Raw genomic sequence first — 22,003 nt, forward strand, 5'->3', positions numbered from 1 at the left:
AGGTGGTTGTTTCAAAAACTCCAGAAACCCATTTGTATTTTCATCACCTACTAAGAGACACTATCTTACCTAATAATAAACATGTAAATTGACCGTGCCTTCGCTACGCCCATAGCCAATCAGAGTGACTTATGCAAATTAACCAAAAAAGATGGCAGCTAATTTGCATACACAGGCGCCCAGTGCTTGTGACCCAGGAACATCCTGGCACCCAGGTCACTGTGAGGTAGGGCCTGGGCAGGAGCGGACCCCCTGCGATCCATCACAGGGAGCTGGGGCTCCACTCCTGCACAAGCCCAAAGCGGACCCCCTGTGATTGATCGCAGGGAGCAGGAGCAGACCCCACCGATTGATTGCAGGGAGCTGGGGCTCTGCTCCTGCTCAAGGCCGAAAGGCTCTGGCGGAGGCTTTTGGCCTGGGGCAGGAGCGGACCCCCTGCCATAGATCCCAGGGAGCTGGGGCTCCGCTCCTGCCCTACAGGCTTTAGGCCTGGGCAGGGGTGGAGCCGGCGATCAGAGGGAGCTGGAGGGCCCCTGCCCAGGCCTAAAGTTTGGCCAGAGGCTTTAAGCCTGGGCAGGGCCTAGCCCGTGATTGGTGTGAACTATAGAGGAAACACCTTTTCTGACTGCACATTGGCTAAGCTCCCTGTATGCCACTGGTAATATTCTTAGTAACTTGGGTAATAAGAATCCAAAAAGGTGATCTAGGGTTTTTCCACCACACTTCTGGAGAAAAAAACGAAGGTCTGCTGCTGGAGAATGAAGAAATGTCATATCCTGCCCTAACCAGTTTGACTCAGTGGATAATGCCTCAGCCTGCCCACAGCAGGGTCTGGGTTCGATTCTGATCAAGGGCATGTACCTAGGTTGCAGGCTCCTCGCTGGCCGGGGCCCAGATCAGGGCTCATGCAGGAGGCAACCAATCAAAGTGTTCCTCTCAGTTTGATGTTTCTCTCTGTCTTTCCCTTTCTCTTCCACATTCTCTAAAAGTCAATGGAAACATACCCTTAGGTGAGGATGAAATGCATATCCTATGAAAGACACATCTTGAAAATGACTAAAGAAAGTTGTCATTTTTTCTTGGTGAAGGGACTGGAGTCCGTGTTGATGAAAACACCTTGGTGGCTGTGGTAACTAGCAGTGGCTGCAGCAGCGGGGTGATGGGGCTGGTGCCTTCCCCTGATCAGCCCAGTTGCCTCCCACAAAGGGAGCGGGCCTAAGCCATCAGTAGGACATCCCCTGAGGGCTCCCAGTATGTGAGAGGGGGCAGGTTGGGCGAGGAACCCCCCACCCCCAGTGCACGAATTTCGTGCACCAGGCCCCTAGTTAAAACATAAAAACAGAAAAGAAACATAAGCTTTGGAAAAGGTAGACTTTTAATAACTGCTTTTATCACCAGGTTAAGTCATGCAGTTACAAAGTAGTTAGAAATTTCTGAAAGGATATTGTTAAAAAAAGAAAAAGCTCATTCTTACATAAATAATATCTAGCACTTCATTGGGACACTACTATTCAAAAGGCCCTGGCAAACACAATCGCCAACCCCAGGCTGTCTCCAGGCTGCTGTTGAAGCTGTGCCGAAGGGGAGGCCCCTGGAAGGGATACAAAGTCAGGGTGAGTTGGGCCATTATTGGCAATGCTCAGAGCTGCCAGCCAGACCCCAAAGAGGGAGCCCAAGTGGTTTTTTTCTGGGACACTCTATTTGAATTATTGTTCAATCAGGCAACACAATAGACTTTGAAAAGAGAAGAGCAATTAATTAACATAAGGAGGTTACTACATTCTTTGGACTATATGTCATCAATGTGGTTAATAAATTCTGACAGTCTCACACAACAGAAATAGGTGCTATCATTTGCTATGCAATGATAGGAAAGAAGATAACTAACTCTCCATTGGGCTTTTTGTTTGTTGGACAACATACTACTGATAAGCTATAAATGATACTGTGTTGTTATAAAAATACTAGCTTTTTCATTCATTATGTTTACAGGCATTCACTGCTTAGTCAAAGTTAGGCTTAGTAAGTGATTAAAGGCAATTTTATTACAGCAGCATGTACTTACTTTATTCTAAAAGAATAAAATGCAAAAAGAGAAACAGCATTTATTTTTGTTTGTAATCTATAGAATTGAGCTCTTTTGCTGATATACCCAAATGGCTCTCTGGCATCTACTTTTAGTTTTGCACACGATCCCCTAACTTTAATTTCTCTTTTCTTAAGGGTCTCATTTGAATCGACCTATGAGAGTGTTGTCCATTGTCTATAAGCAATGAGAGACAGATCTGTGGTTACATGTAAACTTGTGATAGGTCTACGGATGAAGAGGGGAAGAGGGTAGTAAAGAAGTCAGTGGCAATCCATCTATGTGAAGGTCAAACCGGCTTCATTGTACACCTTGAAGACTTTCTCAATGGCATTGACGTAGGCAGCTGTTCTCAGGTCCAATCCCAGGTTATATTTCATGGCTGTGCGCATGATTTGCTGAAACAAAGTAGAAAAAATAGTGAAGACCACCCGACTCAGCATCCAGGCCACGAACACACAGGCACATATGGGCCTGGCACAAGTTGCCTGTCCCCATTTCAGTGTAGGAGTTGGGCAGCCAAAAAGAAACTACTCAGGCAGTAGAGTAACCTCTAGTCAGGAAGGACTAATTCTTGGAATTAAATAAGCCACTGTCTAGGCAGCAGTATGAAGTTGCTCTTCAGAACTTTAGGTGTGAGCAGTCTGTGTCCTTCAGACATCGTGTTATCAGGAAGGAATTCATTTGACATGCTCTGTGGTGATGTACAAGGACTAAGAATGGGGTGAGGAGTGACCTGTAGTTAGTGGTGATGGTTATGTAGCTCTATGGGTACATTTAAGGCTCCTAAATTATGTACTGTAAAAGGGTAAATTCACAGTGTGTAATATCTGTTGTGCTATTCCAACTTAAATCTGAGCAGACAGAATCTGAACTCAAGAAATTAGGAAAACTGGACAAACTGTGTTTAAGATCTTGATATAAGAATTGAGTGGTCAGCCGAAACCGGTTTGGCTCAGTGGATAGAGCGTCGGCCTACGGACTGAAAGGTCCCAGGTTCGATTCCGGTCAAGGGCATGTACCTTGGTTGTGGGCACATCCCCAGTAGGGGTTGTGCAAGAGGCAGCTGATCGATGTTTCTCTCTCATCGATGTTTCTAACTCTCTATCCCTCTCTCTTCCTCTCTGTGAAAAATCAATAAAATATATTAAAAAAAAAAAAAAAAGAATTGAGTGGTCAGTGCCGAAACCGGTTTGGCTCAGTGGATAGAGCGTCGGTCTGCGGACTGAAGGGTCCCAGGTTCGATTCCGGTCAAGGGCATGTACATTGGCTGCGGGCACATCCCCAGTGGGGGGTGTGCAGGAGGCAGCTGGTCGATGTTTCTAGCTCTCTATCCCTCTCCCTTCCTCTCTGTAAAAAAATCAATAAAATATATTTTAAAAAAAGAAAAAAAAAAAAAAAGAATTGAGTGGTCAGCCCTAACTGGTTTGGCTCAGTGGATAGAGCGTCGGTCTGCGGACTGAAGGGTCCCAGGTTCGATTCCGGTCAAGGGCATGTACATTGGCTGCGGGCACATCCCCAGTGGGGGGTGTGCAGGAGGCAGCTGGTCGATGTTTCTAGTTCTCTATCCCTCTCCCTTCCTCTCTGTAAAAAATCAATAAAATATATTTTAAAAAAAGAAAAAAAAAAAAAAGAATTGAGTGGTCAGCCCTAACCAGTTTGGCTCAGTAGATAGAGCATCGGCCTGTGGACTGAAAGGTCCCAGGTTCGATTCCGGTCAAGGCATGTATCTTGGTTGCGGGCACATCCCCGGTAGGGGGTGTGCAGGAGGCAGCTGATCTATGTTTCTCTCTCATCGATGTTTCTAACTATCCCTCTCCCTTTCTCTCTGTAAAAATATCAATAAAATAAATATATTAAAAAAAAAGAGAATCAAGTGGTCAAAAAATCTTTTATTTACATAAAATTCTATAGTGAGGTCACTTGCTATAGGACAGTGATCGGCAAACAGCGGCTTGCGAGCCACATGTGGCTCTTTGGCCCCTTGAGTGTGGTTCTTTCACAAAATACCATGACTTGGGCGAGTCTATTTTGAAGAAGTGCCGTTAGAAGAAGTTTAAGTTTAAAAAATTTGGCTCTCAAAAGAAATTTCACATTGTACTGTTGATATTTGGCTCTGTTGACTAATGAGTTTGCCGACCACTTCCTATAGGATAATGGAATGTGCACTCAGCTCCAATCCACTTGATATTTAGCCAAACCTCACTTCCTCCTACTTGACATTATTTCCATAAGCCTGGTAAACATATTGAAGACCTGAAAACAATGGCTACCATTTAAGACTGAAAAAGCATGTGCTCTGCCACACACAAATGAGATCACATGCTCACGCACAGTCTGGGGGCTGAGACCACACTGGGCTGCCCTTTGAGACACGACAGAAACAGCAGTGCACGTACCCTGGCCGAGCGCTCCATGGTGTAGGCTAAGCCAGAGTGCACGATGTCTTTCTCAGATGCCCCCTGTTAGGAAAAAGAACATGAAGTCAATAAAACCATCTCAGCACATGCTTCAACCCCTGAGTACAAAGGTTCTCAAGTCAACACACAGCCAGCAGAATTAAAGATATACCTAATTTTTATATAATATCTTCATATCTAATTAGGTAGTTGCATTTTAATCATAATTCAGTTTTCACTGTATTTGACAGCAAACACTCGAAGTAAGATCTGACACAGTAAAACAATGAACACAGAAAACCATGAACAACGAAGGCAAGTGGTGAGATCAGCACCGGCCATTAATATGCCACCACACCCCCGCAGCAGGCTCCCCGGGCCACATCCAGTGCATGAATGTTCAGTCCCCAGCCCACCAGGGACACACAGGGCACAGAAAGGCACCTGCACCTCCAGGAGCAGCTCGGGGGTAGAGTCCTAAACTCTACAGTGTCACCACTTGTAAAGCTGGATGAATGCTAGCAACTCTAATGAACCCACTAATTCTACTGATGAGGAAACTGTCAACCAGAGAAGTTGGCCAGGTTTGCCAGTAGCTAGTTTTAGAGCTGGGATATAACCAAGGTCTTTGACCACCATGCCAGCTCATCTCTTTCCTATGCCAATTATCTCTTATCACTTAAGTCTATTTGTTTCAAGAGAGTCCTCTATTTAATTTGTGTTCTGGAACACTTTCTAAAATTTATGACAATTAACTATCACCACTGTTCCTAATCCTATCTAACAATAGATAAATATGCAAATTGACCATACATCCGACACACCCACCATCCAATCAGAGCGAGTATGCAAATTAACCCAAACCAAGATGGCTACAGCCACAGAGAGCAAGGTTTCCTAGGTAACAGAGGAAGCCAAGCTTTCCGCCTGCCCTGGCCAGGCCTAAGCCTCCACTCAAGCTACAAAGTTTCAATTATAGAAGGTAAACAAATTCAAACAAATGGCAGCAGAATGGAGCTTGAGAGAGCAGGCCAGGGTTGCCGCCGGCAACAGGGGAAGCAAAGCTTTCCGCACACCCTGGCCGGGCTCACCCGCTTAAGGCAACAAAGTTTCAATTATAACCCCAACACAAATGGCTGCCGGCCTCGGAGGGAGCCCCAGGCTTGGCTCCGCTCCAGGCTACAAAGTTTCAATTGTAGAAGGAAAATAAATTCTAGATACCAGGGCCTCTGCTTGCATTGCCAGGGGGCATGGCCCGCCTGCAAACCACCACAGACCCCTCACTCAGGCCGCCCCACACCCCAAGGGAACCCCCACCTGATCCGGGACGCCCTTCAGGGCAAACCAGCTGGCCCCCACCCCTGTACCAGGCCTCTATCCTATCTAATAAAAGAGTACTATGCAGATTGATCATCACTGCAACACACAATATAGCTGCCCCCATGTGGTCAAAGATCCTGCCCCCATGTGGACACAAGATGGCCACCACAAGATGGCCAGCAGGAGAGGGCAGTTGGGAGGCACCCGGCCTGCAAGGGAGGGCAGTTGAGAAGGACCAGGCCTGCAAGGGAGGGCAGTTGGAGGTGATCAACCCTGCAGGAGAGGGCAGTTAGGGTTAACCAGGCCGGCAGAGGAGGGAAGTTGGGGGCAAACAGGGTGGCAGCAGAATGGTTAGGGGGTGATCAGGCTGGCAGGCAGAAGCGGTTAGGGGCAATCAGGAAGGCAGGCAGGCAAGCAGTTGGGAGCCAGCAGTCCTGGATTGTGAGAGAGATATCCGACTGCCCGTTTAGGCCCGGCCTAAACGGGCAGTCGGACATCCCTTGAGGGGTCCCAGATTGGAGAGGGTACAGGCTGGGCTGAGGGATAACCCCCCTCCGTGCACGAATTTCGTGCACCGGGCCTCTAGTTTATAATAATAAAAGGGTAATATGATAATTAGATAGGATGTCTACCAGACATCATTCCGGACGTCCTTCCTGACGAAGGTGGGGCAGGAGGGAAGCCAGTGCTGGCAGTTGGGGGGAGGAAGGCCTACTCTTGCACGAATTTTCGTGCATTGGGCCTCTAGTATGATATATATAAGCTATCAAAAACATCCTAAGAGGCCAGATAAAAATGTAAAAAGTAGGTCACCAATACAAGTTATCTATGCCAAACTTCACCCAATTAACACTATTCAATTAAGAAGGTATATTTCTATAACATTTGTATCAACTAAAAACTAAGCTTTATTTACTTCAACCAAGGTAAGAAGATCTTGCTGAACAGGTGAACACTGCAGTTTCTTTGATTCAATCACCCAACCATCAAAACATTTACTGAGTACCTACTAAGTGCCAGGCACTCTTCTAGGCAGTGTAGGTCACAGCAGAACACATAATAATGACAATTCTCTTTGCTCATAGAGCTTATATTTAGGTGGGAATAGATACTTGGACTTAAAACCCTGAGGCTGGGTGAGATCAGCAAAACTGAATTCAGACAGAGATCTGGTACAGGGACCAAGTCCCTCCAACGTTAAGCAAGTGGAGAGCTGATAAGAATAAGCAAAAGGCAATGAGAAGGAATGATAGTGAAGTAAGGAGAAAACTAGGTGACTGGTATCTGGAAGGTGAGAGAAGAAAACATTTCAGGAGGAGGGAACACTGTGACAATAGCTGCAGACAGGTGAAGGAAGACGAGCACTGAGAAGTGACCACTGGATTTGGCAGTGCAGGTGCCACTGGCTACCTTGACAAGGCAGTTTTGGTGGAGTGATGAGCATAAGAGTAGGTTTGGGTATAGAAGAACTGGGCACAGAGTATATACAACTCTTAAGGAGGCTTGCCATAAGGGAAATAAAAATGGCAAGACCTAGAAGAATAAGTGGGATTAAGATTCACACACACACACACACACACACACACACACACCATACATCCTCTCTAATAGAATGGTAATATGCAAATTAACCATCACTCTGCTACATAAGCCACGCCCACCAGCCAATCAGGGCGAGTATGCAAATTAACCCCAATCCAAGATGGCTGCAGCCACAGTGAGCATGGTTTCCCAGGTAACAGAGCAAGCCAAGCTTTCCATAGCCATTGCAGGCCTAAGCCTCCACTCAAGCTACAAAGTTTCAATTATAGAAGGTAAACAAATTCAAACAAATGGCGGCAGAATGGAGCTTGAGAGAGCAGGCCAGGGTTGCCGCCGGCAACAGGGGAAGCAAAGCTTTCCGCACACCCTGGCCGGGCTCACCCGCTTAAGGCTACAAAGTTTCAATTGTAGAAGGAAAATAAATTCCAGATACCAGGGCCTCCCCTTGGGTTGCCAGGGGGCGTGGCCGGCCTGCAAACCACCACAGGCCCCTCGCTCAGGCCGCTCCACGCCCCAAGGGAACCTCACCCTGATCCGGGACACCCTTCAGGGCAAACCAGCTGGCCCCCACCCGTGCACCAGGCCTCTATCCTATCTAATAAAAGAGTACTATACAGATTGGTCATCACTGCAACACACAATATAGCTGCCCCCATGTGGTCAAAGATCCTGCCCCCATGTGGACACAAGATGGCCACCACAAGATGGCCAGCAGGAGAGGGCAGTTGGGAGGCACCCGGCCTGCAAGGGAGGGCAGTTGAGAGGGACCAGGCCTGCAAGGGAGGGCAGTTGGAGGTGATCAACCCTGTAGGAGAGGGCAGTTAGGGGTGACCAGGCTGGCAGAGGAGGGAAGTTGGGGGCAAACAGGCTGGCAGGGGAGCAGTTAAGCATCAACCAGGCTGGCAGCAGAGTGGTTAGGGGGTGATTAGGCTGGCAGGCAGAAGCTTTTAGGGGCAATCAGGAAGGCAGGCAGGCAAGCAGTTGGGAGCCAGCAGTCCTGGATTGTGAGAGGGATGTCCGACTGCCCGTTTAGGCCCGATCCCAGTCATGTGGGATCGGGCCTAAACGGGCAGTCGGACATCCCTCCAGGAGTCCCAGATTGGAGAGGGTACAGGCTGGGCTGAGGGACAACCCCCCGCCGTGCACGAATTTCGTGCACCGGGCTTCTAGTATATATATAAAACCCTAATGTGCAAATAGACCGAATGTTGGAACAACTGAAAAACCAGTAGCTATCATGTGCACTGACCACCAGGGTGTGCACGCAGAAATGGTGGGCGTCAGCGGAGGCGGGATGATGGAGCAGGTGAGCAGGGGCACCAGACCAAAGTGCGCCGGTCGCTGTCATCGGGGTGAGCCTCTGGTGGTTACTGAAAATTCTTTGCTCCTGCTTACCATGGTCCCGCCTGGTGCTTCACCTGCTCCCGGCCCTGATTGCCCCTGAGGGCTTTCTCCACCTCCCCCTGCTCCTGAGGGGCAACTGGGGCAGCAGCTGCGGCTCGCACCCGCTGACAGCGCCAGCCCCGCTTGCACCGGCCCCAATCACTCCGTGCAGTCAGTGGACCTTCACCATCAGCGTGTGGGAGCTCTGGTGGCAGGAGTGGGGCTGCTAGCAGAGGGGACCAGGGGCTGAGGTGGGAGGGGCCAGGTGGGGGCACGAAGGATGGGCCAAGACTCATCCCTGTGCCCACCGCAGCCTCACGGTCCACAATTCCTTTCAAGGTGCATGAATTCATGCACTGGGCCCCTAGTATATATATAATTTTTTAAAAAATTATACTTTAATTGATTTCAGAGAGGAAGGAAGAGGAAGAGAGAGATAGAAACACCAATGATGAAATAGAGTCATCGATTGGCTGCCTCCTGCATGCACACACTTGGGATTGAGCCCACCACCTGGGCATGTGCCCTGACCAGGAATTGAACTGCAACCTCCTGGTTCATAAATCAATGCTCAACCACTGAGCCACACTGACTGAGCAAAGATTTATATATTTTTAGGACAGCATTTAGAATACCAATAGAAATTACTGCACATGGGAGGATTGGTGATGCAGAACAGAGAAGAGGACTTGCTTGAGTTACGCATTTGATAAGTTGAAAATGGGCCCTCCAATGCCCAGAGCAAGACTTGGGGTTAGATGGAAGTACAGAGAGTTGCTCTATAAGAGAGCTGACACAAGGCAGGGTACAGATGCCAGGAGCTGGGTACATGGGGAAGTTCTGACTGCTTCAATGTTCTCTGTGAGCATATATCAGGTCATGAGCTGGAGTGAGGGGAGAGAGAGAGGAGAAAATAGGACATTTAGGAGAATGAGAAAACAAATGGAATAGGGGCAGCTCTAAGAATCTATGGTGTTAGTGGTTAGGATCTGAGCAGTCCGCAGGGCCTCCAGCCACAGGGGGCAAAGATCTGGGTGTTATCAGGGCTCAGGTGTTAACAGGAGGATCAATGAAGCAAAACTAGAGCAGGAAGTCACTGTGATGATGGAGCATGGAATTTAAGTTAGACATGGAGAATGCTGAGGACATTGGGGTGATGAGGGACAGTGAAAAGAAGTAGGTCTTGGAGGGCCCAGAATGTGGCCAGGGAAGGAGCTGGAAAAGAACTGGTTTTTCAACTGACACCTTAAGACTAGAGGCCTGGTGCATGAATTTGTGCACCAGTGGAGTCCCTCGGCCTGGCCTGCAGGATCGGAATGAAACTGGCCTTCCAACATCCCCCAAAGGGACCTGGATTGCGAGAGGTTGCAGGCCAGGCCGAGGGACTCCACTGGTGCACAATCGAGGCCGGGGAGGAATGCAGGTTGGCCAGCTGGGGAGGGACCATGGGAGGGCTCCAGGGCGTGTCCAGCCCATCTTGCTCAGTCCTGATTGGCCAGACCCCAGCAGCAAACTAACCTACTGGTCGGAGCATCTGCCCCCTGGTGGTCCATGCATGTCATAGCGACTGGTAGACTGGTTGGCTGTCTGCCCCCTGGTGGTCAGTGCACGTCATAGCAAGCGGTTGAGCAGCCTTAGCATATCATTAGCATATTATGCTTTGATTGGTTGAATGGCCGACTGGTCAATTGGACACTTAGCATATTGGGCTTTTATTATATAGGGCTAGAGGCCCGGTGCACGAATTTGTGCACCAGTGGGGTCCCTCGGCCTAGCCTGCGGGATTGGGCCAAAACCAGCTCTCTGACATCCCCCGAGGGGTCGTGGTTTGCGAGATGGTGCAGGCCAGGCCAAGGGACAGGACCTGGGGAGGGATTCAGGAGGTAGGCCAGCTGGGGAGAGACTGCAGGAGGGCTCCAGGGTTTGTCCAGCCTGTCTTGCTCAGTCCCTGTTGGCCGGACCCCAGCAGCAGGCTAACCTACTGGTCGAAGCATCTGCCCCCTGGTGATCAGTGCACATCATAGTGACTGGTCAACCCATCGACTGCCCCCTGGTGGTCAGTGCACGTCTTAGCGAGCGGTTGAGTGGCCTTCACACATCATTAGCATATTACGCTTTGATTGGTTGAATGGCCAACTGGTCACCTGGACACTTAGCATATTGGGCTTTTATTTTATAGGATTCCTACAACAGGTAGGGAGGTGAGAAACAGCACTCAAGTCTAAAATTAGAAGAACTGCAAGCATCTGAAAATTGGGTGACCAATATATTGGACAACAATTATTTTAAAAGGATAAAAAGAAAGTCATCACGGCTGTTGCCCTACTTATTGCCTAACTAGCGGGCTGTCCTCTTTTTGTGCTCCCCCTCTGGAAGTTTCAATCTGAGTGACTGATATGTGCCAGGTAGGTGCTGGGAGGAGCAAGAAACCCACTGAAGAGCAGCTGCAGCACTTGCCCAGGATGCCCACAGCTCTGGCACGCAGAGGGCACTTTCAGGAAAGGCTGCAGAGATGCGGTGACACCTAAGAAAGGAGAGGGTACGGCTTTTCCGACAGAGGGACCAGAACTGACAGACATGCCTCTGGGAAAGAAGAAGATTCATTTAGGGGAACAATTAGTACCCAGAGTGGCAAAAGCATCTTCAAAACAAAACCCTTAACTTTTCCTCTTGTTTCAATATAGTTCAGCGATCTTCACCCGATGTGCCACAAGAAAGTTTAAAACATGCAGAACCTAAGTATTTAGTCAGGGGCCCTGACCTCTTTTCTCTTAGACGGTCAAATAAAAAAAATGAGAACAGCCAACACAACAATAGCCATCCCATGTGAATTAATCAAAATCATACCTTTTTTGGTGGGGTCAAATCAATAAAAAATGTATTTTTTGGTGTGCCACAGAATTTTAGTAATTAGTTTATGTGTGCCAAGAGATGGAAAAGGTTGAAAATCACTGATATATTCCATGACTGAATATTTCATTTCATAAGAAGATATATTATAACTGAGCCATTTTTCTGCCATCTATATGACAGTTAAATCAAAGAAACTTTAAAACTGACTGCGAACACAGTTCCAATGACATCCTCATGCATGGAGCCATTCCTCTCCTTTGGAATGATTTTCTTAGGACAAGTCACCAGAGGGAACATTATTATGCCAAAGGGCAGGAACACCAAAAACTCCTCACTTCTCAATTTTTCAAAAAGCTGCACCAATCTGCATTGTTATCAGAATAGAGGCACAACTGCTTCACCGCAGGCATGTTGACTAGAAGATCCATTGTTTATGTTTGTTAAATAGATTAAAGGAACCTTATTTTAACTTGTACTCTAACAGCGAGGTTAAACATTTTGTCCAGGCCTATTTCCTCTGACTTGCTTTCCATGCCTTCGTACTTTCCTGGTGAGGAAGCTCCCTGTGATGTGTGCGCAATACTAATATACCCTTGTCAATTGCTAATTACTATTAAATACCCTTTCTAATCTGTTTTCACTCTTATTCGTATCCATATAGCAATTCCAATTTTTCATGGAGTTCTAATCTTTATTTTCATTTCTATTTCTCTGAAGCTTAACCAAGTTAAATTCGTAGTAATTCTCTGCCATCACATTAGCATTACCGTGGAGCCGTCGGTGTTGTCAAGGTGCCAAAAGCAGGAGAGCCATTAGTCACTCGTTTTGAACTAGGATCCTTACAAGTCCTAGGATTACTGTCATGTAGATGCCGACCCGAGACCAAAGAGAGCAGGCAGCTGTGGAAGAGGGACTGCCCCAAGCACTCACCGATATCCTGTCCTGGAACTCCGACGTGGGCACAACAGGAATAGTTCCACCATGTTTCCCAAATTTCCTTTCCAGACTCTCCTGCACCGACACTATGGAAAGCCAAGGAAGAAAAGAGAAGACCATGCCAGCAGAAAATGTCAAGCAGTAGCAAAAGTTGTCCCCAGTTATATTCACAACCCCAAAACCAAGAGTTTTAGAAACCTTCAACATCAATGACGTGAAAGGGTTAATCATTTAGGAGAAAGCGCTTGGCCAAATTCCCATGTAACGTGAATTTAGGTCACTGCTCCGTTTCCATAACACCCACTGCCAGGGTTTTTCCTTGGCTCTTTACAAAAGAAAATGCTGAGGGAAAGAACGGAAATAGATGGGTCACTTCACCCCGATTCTGAGCAGGCTGAGTAAAGGCACTCAGTGGGAGGTCTTGGTCTTATTTCAGCTTCAGGAAAATCCTACTGTTAGCCCTGGAGCCTACTCTTGTCCAAGAAAAACAGGCGTCTCCATCAGAAGACTGAAACTTTCTCACCACTCAACAGGCCTTTCCTCAGAGCGACCAGAGGCAGAAACGGGAGGCACACCAACAGGAGCCCGATTTAAACTGATGCTCTTTCTTACCCTAACTTGCAGATTCTGTTCTCGGAATATTACATTATAAAACAAACATTTGGATGTAAATATATTTAAGGAAGCTAATATATTGCTTACCCATAAAGAAATTATATATTTTTGGTCTAAGACTCATTAGCAAAATAATATAGTTTTCTGTATTGAAATTAATTTAAGTTCTTTAGAATTATAAAAAGGAAACTAGTCTTAAAAAAAAAAAAAAAGGAAACTAGTCTTAAGTTTAAGCTTTGTCCAGCCTTCTAGCTGGCCCAAAAGATTATTTTTGGAGAACAAGATCATCAGAACTTACTGAGCAAGTGGTAGTTAGAATCCCTTTCATATTTGAAGGTCAACCGGCCATAGCTGACATGATTTAGGTTCTTCAGCCACTCAAAGTAAGATACTGTAACTCCCCCGGCATTCAGGTAGAGATCCTACATACAAAAATGTGTCAGGAAGATACCAAAGATAAAAGATGATGGTTTTAGATAAAAGCTTACAATAACCTAAGAGCTCAATTTTAGTATCAAAGTGTCAACCTTTCCAAATATATCTTAGCTATCTTAGAACTTCACACTTAAATCTAACACCCCCCCCTCCCCCCTTTCCCGGTCCATCTGAGTTGATTTTTTTATTTTATTAATCAAGCATTTAATCAGCTATGGTTAGAGCTGCTTCTCCACCAAAACAGTTTTCTGACAAAACTGCTGCCCCTCCCGTGGGCTGGACTGTCTGGGGAACCTCCCAGAAGAGCAGCACTCCCTCTTCCACCGAAGGGCAGGACACTTCTGTTAAACTGAATTTTTAAGTGCCTTCAGCAAAGGGGTTCTTAAAAATGCTCCCTAAATCCACACTAACTTCCAATTGTCAATAACCTGTTGGTCTGGACCCCACGCTTATCCACTGAAAACATGTTCCTCACATTAGCTTTCTGAGCAAAGCTGCAGGGACATTTGAAATGCACACTGTTAGGATGATAAAAGCAATCTTTAAGTTAGAATAGTATTTCTAGCACAGTACACATTTATGTAACTAGGTTCTAAAGAAGGCTAAATACATACTCAAGAAAGAGCTTGAAGCTAGAAGAAAATGCTCAGGCGAAAATTGACAGGCTTACCATACTAACAATCATGCTTCTATTTTATTTTCTTAAACACAAACTAAAGATGAATTCACTAATAGCTTGGGAAACTAATGATCATCCCTCCCACAATTCCTTACAAAAACAATAACAATTCCAAGCATATAAAAAAACTGGCAAACAGATGACTTACTGGAATAACCATGATGTTCCGCTCCAGGAAAATCTTATCCGCTTCGGGAGTTGTTGGTCCATTGGCACCTTCAGCGATGATCTGTAAGTCAGGGACACATAGGAATGCCAAATCCCCTCACTGAGCGCCAAGAGATGTGCATGTGTGGATAGGAGGGTGTAGGAAAGAGTAATTCCAGCTTAATGGAATGAATAAAAGTCACCCTGGCCGGTGTGGCTCAGCTGGTTGGAGCCATACATCAAAAGGTTGTGGGTTGCCCTGGCTGGTTTGGCTCAGTGGATAGAGCGTCAGCCTGCAGACAGAAAGGTCTCAGGTTCGATTCCTGTCAAGGGCACATGCCTGGGTTGCGGGCTCAATCCCCAGTGGGCAGCATGCAGGAAGCAGCTGATCAATAATTCTCTCTCATCATTGATGTTTCTATCTCCCTCCCTTCCTCTCTGAAATTAATAAAATATATTTTAAAAAAAGGTTGTGTGTTCCTGGTTGGGGCACGTGCAGGAGGCAAGCAATCAATGTTTTTCTCTCACGTTGATGTTTCTCTCCCTTCCTCTCTCTAAAATCAATAAAGTCACTTTGCTCTAAAGTATATAAAACTATTTTTTGATTTCCATAACTACTTTTTGGAAATTTGGTTTAAAAGGAAATCCATGGTGACGGTTGAACAACTCTGAATATACTAAAAGCCATTAAATTGTACACCTGGGTGAACTATACGGTATGTGTGTTATCCTATAGAATAAAAGGGTAATATCGACCGAACGGCGGAACAACTGGTCACCATGACGCACACTGACCACCAGAGGACAGATGCTCAATGCAGGGGCTGATCCCTGGTGGTCAGTGCGCTCCCACAGGGGGAGCACGAGCGCAAAGGTGGTGGCAGGAGCCACTCCCACCTCTGTGGAAGCGCTAAGGATGTCTGCACTGCCGACTGCAGCTTAGGCCCGCTCCCCGTGGACATCAGTCAGACATCCCCCGAGGGCTCTTGGACTTCTAAAGGGCGCAGGCCGGGCTGATGGGACTCCTCCTCCCCCCGAGTGCATGAATGTCATTCACCGGGACTCTAGTATCCCAATAAAGCTGCAAACGAAACAAAAAAGAGGATACCCAAAATGTGCACTTTCCTCTGACCTTCAATAGCACCCCATTAGGAAGGTTGGACAGTCTCTATTCTGCTTTTACCTTGGCTTTGATTCTGGGTGCATTGGACTTGGTCAGCTGCTTCTCACTGGCAGCAGGGATCAGTATGTCACAGTCGGCCTCTAAGATGCTCCCTTCATAAACCTTTGCCTTGGGGAAACCCAGGATTGATCCATGTTGCTGTAATTGATTGAATATCAGAATTAATAGCTGCACCAGAGTTTAGTGCCAAATGACATGAAGACAAAGTTATCTTTAAAGTTACATTTTAAAAAAGCAAGCAATGGCAATAGATTTAAATAAAGCTATTGCAACTTTACAATATTGAGGACAGTAAAACTGCTCAGATATTAGCTTTAACATACCAATTTGAAGTCTTCCAGTTCCTTTGGGTCAATGCCATCTGGATTCCATATACTCCCATCAGATTCACCAACACCAACACATTTAGCACCAAAGCGATGCAAATATCTCATAGAGTGCAGGCCCACATTACCAAATCCCTGTAAAGAACAATTACATATGACACAAAAAACAACTTCCTACTACAGACACATGGTAAGTCACACTCTGTCCAATGCAATTTGACATTCTGCTAAAAGAAATTCTCAAAATCCTTTTGCCAAAAGAAACAATGAACTAAATGGCTTCCCTTCAACAATAAATTTCTATGTTTAACAATGAAGAACCCAACCCTTTGTTGCCTTTGATAATGAGACCTGAAGAAGTTTAGTTAGTGCAGCCTTGTTGATTTATAAAGAAATCAGAGGTCCGATGCACAAAATTCGTGCAAGGGGCTTGGCCCTTGCAGCTGTGGCAGCTTGCCTCAGCCCTTGCAGCCCTGGCTTTGTCCCAAAGGTCATCCAGAAGTCCAGTCTAATTAGCATACTATGCTTTTATTATTATAGACGATAGTGGTGTCAACCATACCACCCAGGTCCCTCATGACCAGATGTCCTTTGGTACTAAAAAGGTAAGTCACTAATTGGGAGGAATATGAATTCTATTTTAAAGTAACATTCAACATAATTTCTCTAAGTAAAGTAATCAAATACCAAATTCTTTCTGTGTACCCCTAATAGTTTAAGTGATTTCCCCTTCTGGACACAGTCTCAATTTTTAAATACTGATCAAAAGAAGTTGGTGATGCCCAGCCGGCATGGCTCAGTGGTTGAGTGTCAACTTATGAACCAGAAGGTCACGGTTTGATTCCTGGTCAGGGCACATGCCCGGGTTATAGGCTCGATCCCCAGTGTGGGGCATGCAGGAGGCAGCCAATCAATAAAAACACATTAAAAAACAAAATAAAGTTGGTAAGAGTTTCATATGTGTCCTAGAGATACTTAAATTGCTTCTAGTCACATAATCATACCAAAGCTCACACAATAAAGGGCATAATATTCTGAAAACAACCATTTTAAAACGTAAGAGATTAAAAATAATTAAATTTAAAAAAATGCAAATCTAAAAACAACTTATAAGTTATTCTTTCAGAAACAAAAACTTTTACCTGAACAACAAATGTTTTATCTCCAAACCCTGGTGTCATTCCTAAAATACTCATGTAAGAAGCTTCATTGATGAAGTTTTCGATTCCATGGAAAACTCCCCGGCCAGTAGCAGAGATCCGTCCGTGGATCCCACCCTGACTGATGGGCTTGCCAGTGACACAGGCATGGGCATTAATATCCTGCAAGAGAAAGCCAGAGCTTCAGAGATGAAACCTCAGGAGAATTTCCTACGAGGAACCAATGGAATGAAGGATAGAGCCAAACACATTCTCATTCAACTAAAATACGCTCTTTAGGAGTGTCATCTAGAAGCACCTGACTCACTCTTTGACATTTCTGTTCCCAGAAAATGTGTGAAACTAGGCTAGTATTTCCAATGGGAGGAACAGGGCATTAGGAATTTAACTTAACTAGATTCCTAAAGTACAAATACAATGTCACAAAAATAGATAGTATTTTCTTTAAAAAAAGATTTTTTATTGATTTTTCAGAGAGAGAGAGAGAGAGAGAGAGAGAGAGAGAAATACAACATCGATGAGAGTGAAACATTGATCAAGCCCACAATCCAGGTATGTGCCCTGAATGGGAATCGAACTGGCAACCTTTTTGTGCACAGGATGACACCCAACCAACTGAGCCACACTGGCCAGGGCCAGATAGCATTTTTAATAGCTTAAAAGTATTATTCCTGCCCTAGCAAGTTTGGCTCAGTGGATAGAGTGTCAGCCTGCAGACTGAAGGGTCCCAGGTTCGATTCTGGTCAAGGGCACGGACCTAGGTTGCAGGATCCATCCCTGGCCCTGGTCAGGGTGTGTGCAGGAGGCAACCAATCAATGTGTCTCACTCATCATTGATGTTTCTATCTCCCTCTTCCTTCCTTTCTGAAATTAAAAAAGAAAAAGAAAAAAAAAAGTATTATTCCTGCCCAGCCAGGGCCAGCATGACTCAGGGGAGGTCACACTTCGATTCCTGGTCAGGGCACATGCCGGGGTTATGAGCTCAACCACCAATGGAGGCAATAGGAGGCAGCCAATCAATGATTATCATAATTGATGTTTCTCTCTCTTTCTCCATTCCTCCCTGAAATCAATGAAAATGTAACAAAGTATTATTTTTTCAACAAATACTTATACCCTACTTAATCAGGGTACATCCAACCCTTAAGTGTCTTAAAATCTACCATTAAAACTTGAGTACAGCCGAAACCAGTTTGGCTCAGTGGATAGAGCGTCGGCCTGCGGACTGAAGGGTCCCAGGTTTGATTCCGGTCGGGGGCATGTACATTGGTTGCGGGCACATCCCCGGTGGGGGGTGTGCAGGAGGCAGCTAGTCGATGTTTCCCTCTCATCGATGTTTCTAGCTCTCTATCCCTCTCCCTTCCTCTCTGTAAAAAATCAATAAAATATATTTAAAAAAACAAAAACAAAAACACTTGAGTACATCACCAAAACAGAGCTTCGAAGGAAGAGGCTTTATGGTGCTCTTCAATGGGAAGGCTCAATGTTGTAAAGATATTTTTCTGTCAAACTAATCTACAAATTCAATACAATACTACTTTTAAAAAAGCGCTTGAAAACAAACTCAAGTTCACCTAAAAAGAAGTGGGCTGGTTTGGCTCAGTGGATAGAGTGTTGGCCTATGGACTGAAGGGTCCTGGGTTTGATTCCGTCAAGGGCACATGCCCAGGTTGCGGCTCAATCCCCAGTAGGGGGTGTGCAGGAGGCAGCCAATCGATTTTTCCTCACCATTGATATTTCCATCTCTCTTTCCCTCTCCCTTCCTCTCTGAAATCAATCAATCAATCTATATATATATGTATGTATGTATAAAGAAGTAGGCCAGCAAAACTATTCAAGGAAAAAAATGGCATTTATAAGAGCAACACAGTTCTCAGTTTTGTATTACTGAGAATAAAATAATTCGGGGCAATATGGAAGTTACCAAAATAAGAAAACCCACTAACCCAGAAATTCTACTTCAAGAAATTCCACTTTTTGTATATTTAGTATGGTACCATTTGGGTTAAGAAAATAGGCACAGGTGAGTAGGGCACAGAGGCCCACCGCTCTGAGTGGTGCCTCTGGTTCACTGTGGGCGTGAAGTGAGGGCAGGGCCTCACCATCACCTTTCTGTGCCCTGAGTCGATGGGCATGTATTCTTTTGCAGAAACAGTAGAATTAGAAAAAAGATGAAGAGCTTGGGAGGGCTTCCTTTCCAAGGCATCAAATATGCTATAAACTAGCAACCAGCACAGAATAGACCAATTGGATTAGTGACAGAAGAAACGGGACAGTCCTGTTATACATAGGAAATCAATACAAGTGAAGAAAGCATTTTACATGATGGCTAAGGTACAAATTATTTAATAAGCTTAAGGCAATTTGCTACCCATGTGAAACAGGATAAAGTGCTTTACTTCATAACTTACCCTACCGCCCAATAGATACCCTAGCTTGATGAGTTAAAAAGTGATTTGGTGTTTTTCTGTATTGTTTAAATATTTTTACAGGGAGAGCTGAGAACTGTATTACTCATACAAATGCCAACAGAAAGAATAAAATTAATGGGAAAAAAAAGCAGTCTAGTAAAGTGATATCCAGAATTAGTTTTCCCACAGTTTCTCCCATGAATAATGAACACTTGTGAATGCAGAACTGCAAGCCTAGTGCCAAGTGCTTTAAACAGTGGAAATGCGAATGCCAGCCCCGGCCCCCGAGAACCTAATTGCCCCGGGAGCCCAGGGAGAACACTGGCTCTTCGAGGGGGGCTAGTCAAAAGGAGCCGTGTGGTTTAGGCTCACGCCTGGAAATAAAAACTATGCTTCCTTACTGTCCTGATTTTGAATTTCCAATCATTTTAATTAGGAAAAGCCTTTTATTAGCACAGCCTGAGGTTTCCATTGTACAGCCTGAGGCAACACCTCACAACACATTCTTTTGCTGTCACCACTGGGAATGAACTACGAATAACAACAATATACTTGTCCACTACTCTGCACGCTTCAATCTAGTGTCTTGCTTAAAAAGAACAGGAGGCCTGGCCAGTATAGTTCAGTGGTTGAGCGTAGACCTAGGAACCAGGTCACGGTTCGATTTCTGGTCAGGGCACATGCCTGGGTTGTGGGTACAATCCCTATAGGACGTGTGCAGGAGGCAGCCGATCAATGATTCTCTCTCATTGATGTTTCTCTCTCTCTCCCTTCCTCTCTGAAATCAATTAAAAAATACATATGTAAATATATTTAAAAGAACAAGAGACCATACCTAGAGCTCCCCGAACATAAAAGGTGACATGTAAGACTGGCACTTGTAAAATTCTTGGTAGAATTTTCCCGTAAAACCACCCATGCCTTGTGTTTTCTTTATGAAAAGGCTTTATTTGTTATTTTATAAATAATAAACTCTACTTTAAAAAAACATTTTTATTGATTTCAGAGAGGAAGGGAGATGGAGAGGGAGATAGAAACAATAAGAGAGAATCATTGATAGGCTGCTTCCTGCATGCTCCCTACTGGGGATCGAGCCTGCAACCGGGCATGTGCCCTTGACTGGAATCGAACCCAGGACCCTTCAGTCTGCAGGCCGATGCTCTGTCCACTGAGCCAAACCAGGTAGGGAATAACCTCTACTTTTTATTAGCTTTGTGGCTCTTCAAATTTTCTATTTCATCTTGTGTCACTTTGAAAAAAATTTTTTTAGGAATTAATTCACTTATTAAAAAAATCCTATTTGGGAATGACAGTTAAACCAAAGTTCTTTATAGTATCAATGTCTCATACTGCTGTTTTATTTCAGGGGATCTGTGTAATTGACCTGGTACAGTATTTATTAATATAATGCTAAGGGCATTACACGACTCTCTCATGAAGGAAGGAGTATTATCATTGCCATTGTACAGAGGAGGAAGCGGAGGCACCGCCACAGGTCAGAGCTGGTGTGCGAAGGAGCCAGTCTAGAATCCAGGCTGCATGCCCATGTCCTCCCTACAAGATTGCACCCAGGGATCGAGACTGATCTCTGCGAACAACAAACTTTTCTCTTGGGACAGCAGCCATCTTTCGAATTGTCTTCCGTTTTTCTTCAAATGGAGACTGCTCTTCATGCCTCACTCCCCCTGCCCCACTCCCCTCTCCACTGCCCCTGCCCCACTGCTCTCTCCACTGCCCCTGCCCCACTCCCCTCTCCACTGCCCCTGCCCCACTCCCCTCTCCACTGCCCCTGCCTCACTGCCCCTGCCCCACTCCCCTCTCCACTGCCCCTGCCCCACTGCCCTCTCCACTGCCCCTGCCCCACTCCCCTCTCCACTGCCCCTGCCCCACTGCCCTCTCCACTGCCCCTGCCCCACTCCCCTCTCCACTGCCCCTGCCCCACTCCCCTCTCCACTGCCCCTGCCTCACTGCTCTCTCCACTGCCCCTGCCCCACTCCCCTCTCCACTGCCCCTGCCCCACTCCCCTCTCCACTGCCCCTGCCCCACTGCCCTCTCCACTGCCCCTGCCCCACTCCCCTCTCCACTGCCCCTGCCCCACTGCTCTCTCCACTGCCCCTGCCCCACTCCCCTCTCCACTGCCCCTGCCCCACTCCCCTCTCCACTGCCCCTGCCCCACTCCCCTCTCCACTGCCCCTGCCCCACTGCCCTCTCCACTGCCCCTGCCCCACTCCCCTCTCCACTGCCCCTGCCCCACTCCCCTCTCCACTGCCCCTGCCCCACTGCCCTCTCCACTGCCCCTGCCCCACTGCCCTCTCCACTGCCCCTGCCCCACTCCCCTCTCCACTGCCCCTGCCCCACTCCCCTCTCCACTGCCCCTGCCCCACTCCCCTCTCCACTGCCCCTGCCCCACTCCCCTCTCCACTGCCCCTGCCCCACTCCCCTCTCCACTGCCCCTGCCTCACTGCCCCTGCCCCACTCCCCTCTCCACTGCCCCTGCCCCACTCCCCTCTCCACTGCCCCTTTCCCTG

General features: G+C 46.4%; 1 protein-coding gene across 1 annotated transcript in view; it reads right to left on the reverse strand.

Moving 5' to 3' along the window:
* Positions 1 to 1,352: 1,352 nt before the first annotated feature.
* Positions 1,353 to 22,003, reverse strand: part of GLUD1 (glutamate dehydrogenase 1) — a 43,129-nt gene continuing 22,478 nt past the window's right edge. The window contains exons 6-13 of the mRNA XM_079793793.1: positions 17,047 to 17,226; positions 15,902 to 16,039; positions 15,579 to 15,716; positions 14,397 to 14,477; positions 13,433 to 13,556; positions 12,514 to 12,605; positions 4,486 to 4,548; positions 1,353 to 2,484 (exon numbers count right to left, since the gene is read on the reverse strand). Of these exons, the coding sequence (XP_079649919.1) occupies positions 2,365 to 2,484; positions 4,486 to 4,548; positions 12,514 to 12,605; positions 13,433 to 13,556; positions 14,397 to 14,477; positions 15,579 to 15,716; positions 15,902 to 16,039; positions 17,047 to 17,226 (936 nt within the window). The 3' untranslated portion in view covers positions 1,353 to 2,364. The remainder of the gene's footprint in view (positions 2,485 to 4,485; positions 4,549 to 12,513; positions 12,606 to 13,432; positions 13,557 to 14,396; positions 14,478 to 15,578; positions 15,717 to 15,901; positions 16,040 to 17,046; positions 17,227 to 22,003) is intronic.

Source organism: Cnephaeus nilssonii (genome assembly GCF_951640355.1).
Source record: "Cnephaeus nilssonii genome assembly, chromosome: 16".
NCBI lineage: Eukaryota > Metazoa > Chordata > Mammalia > Chiroptera > Vespertilionidae > Cnephaeus > Cnephaeus nilssonii.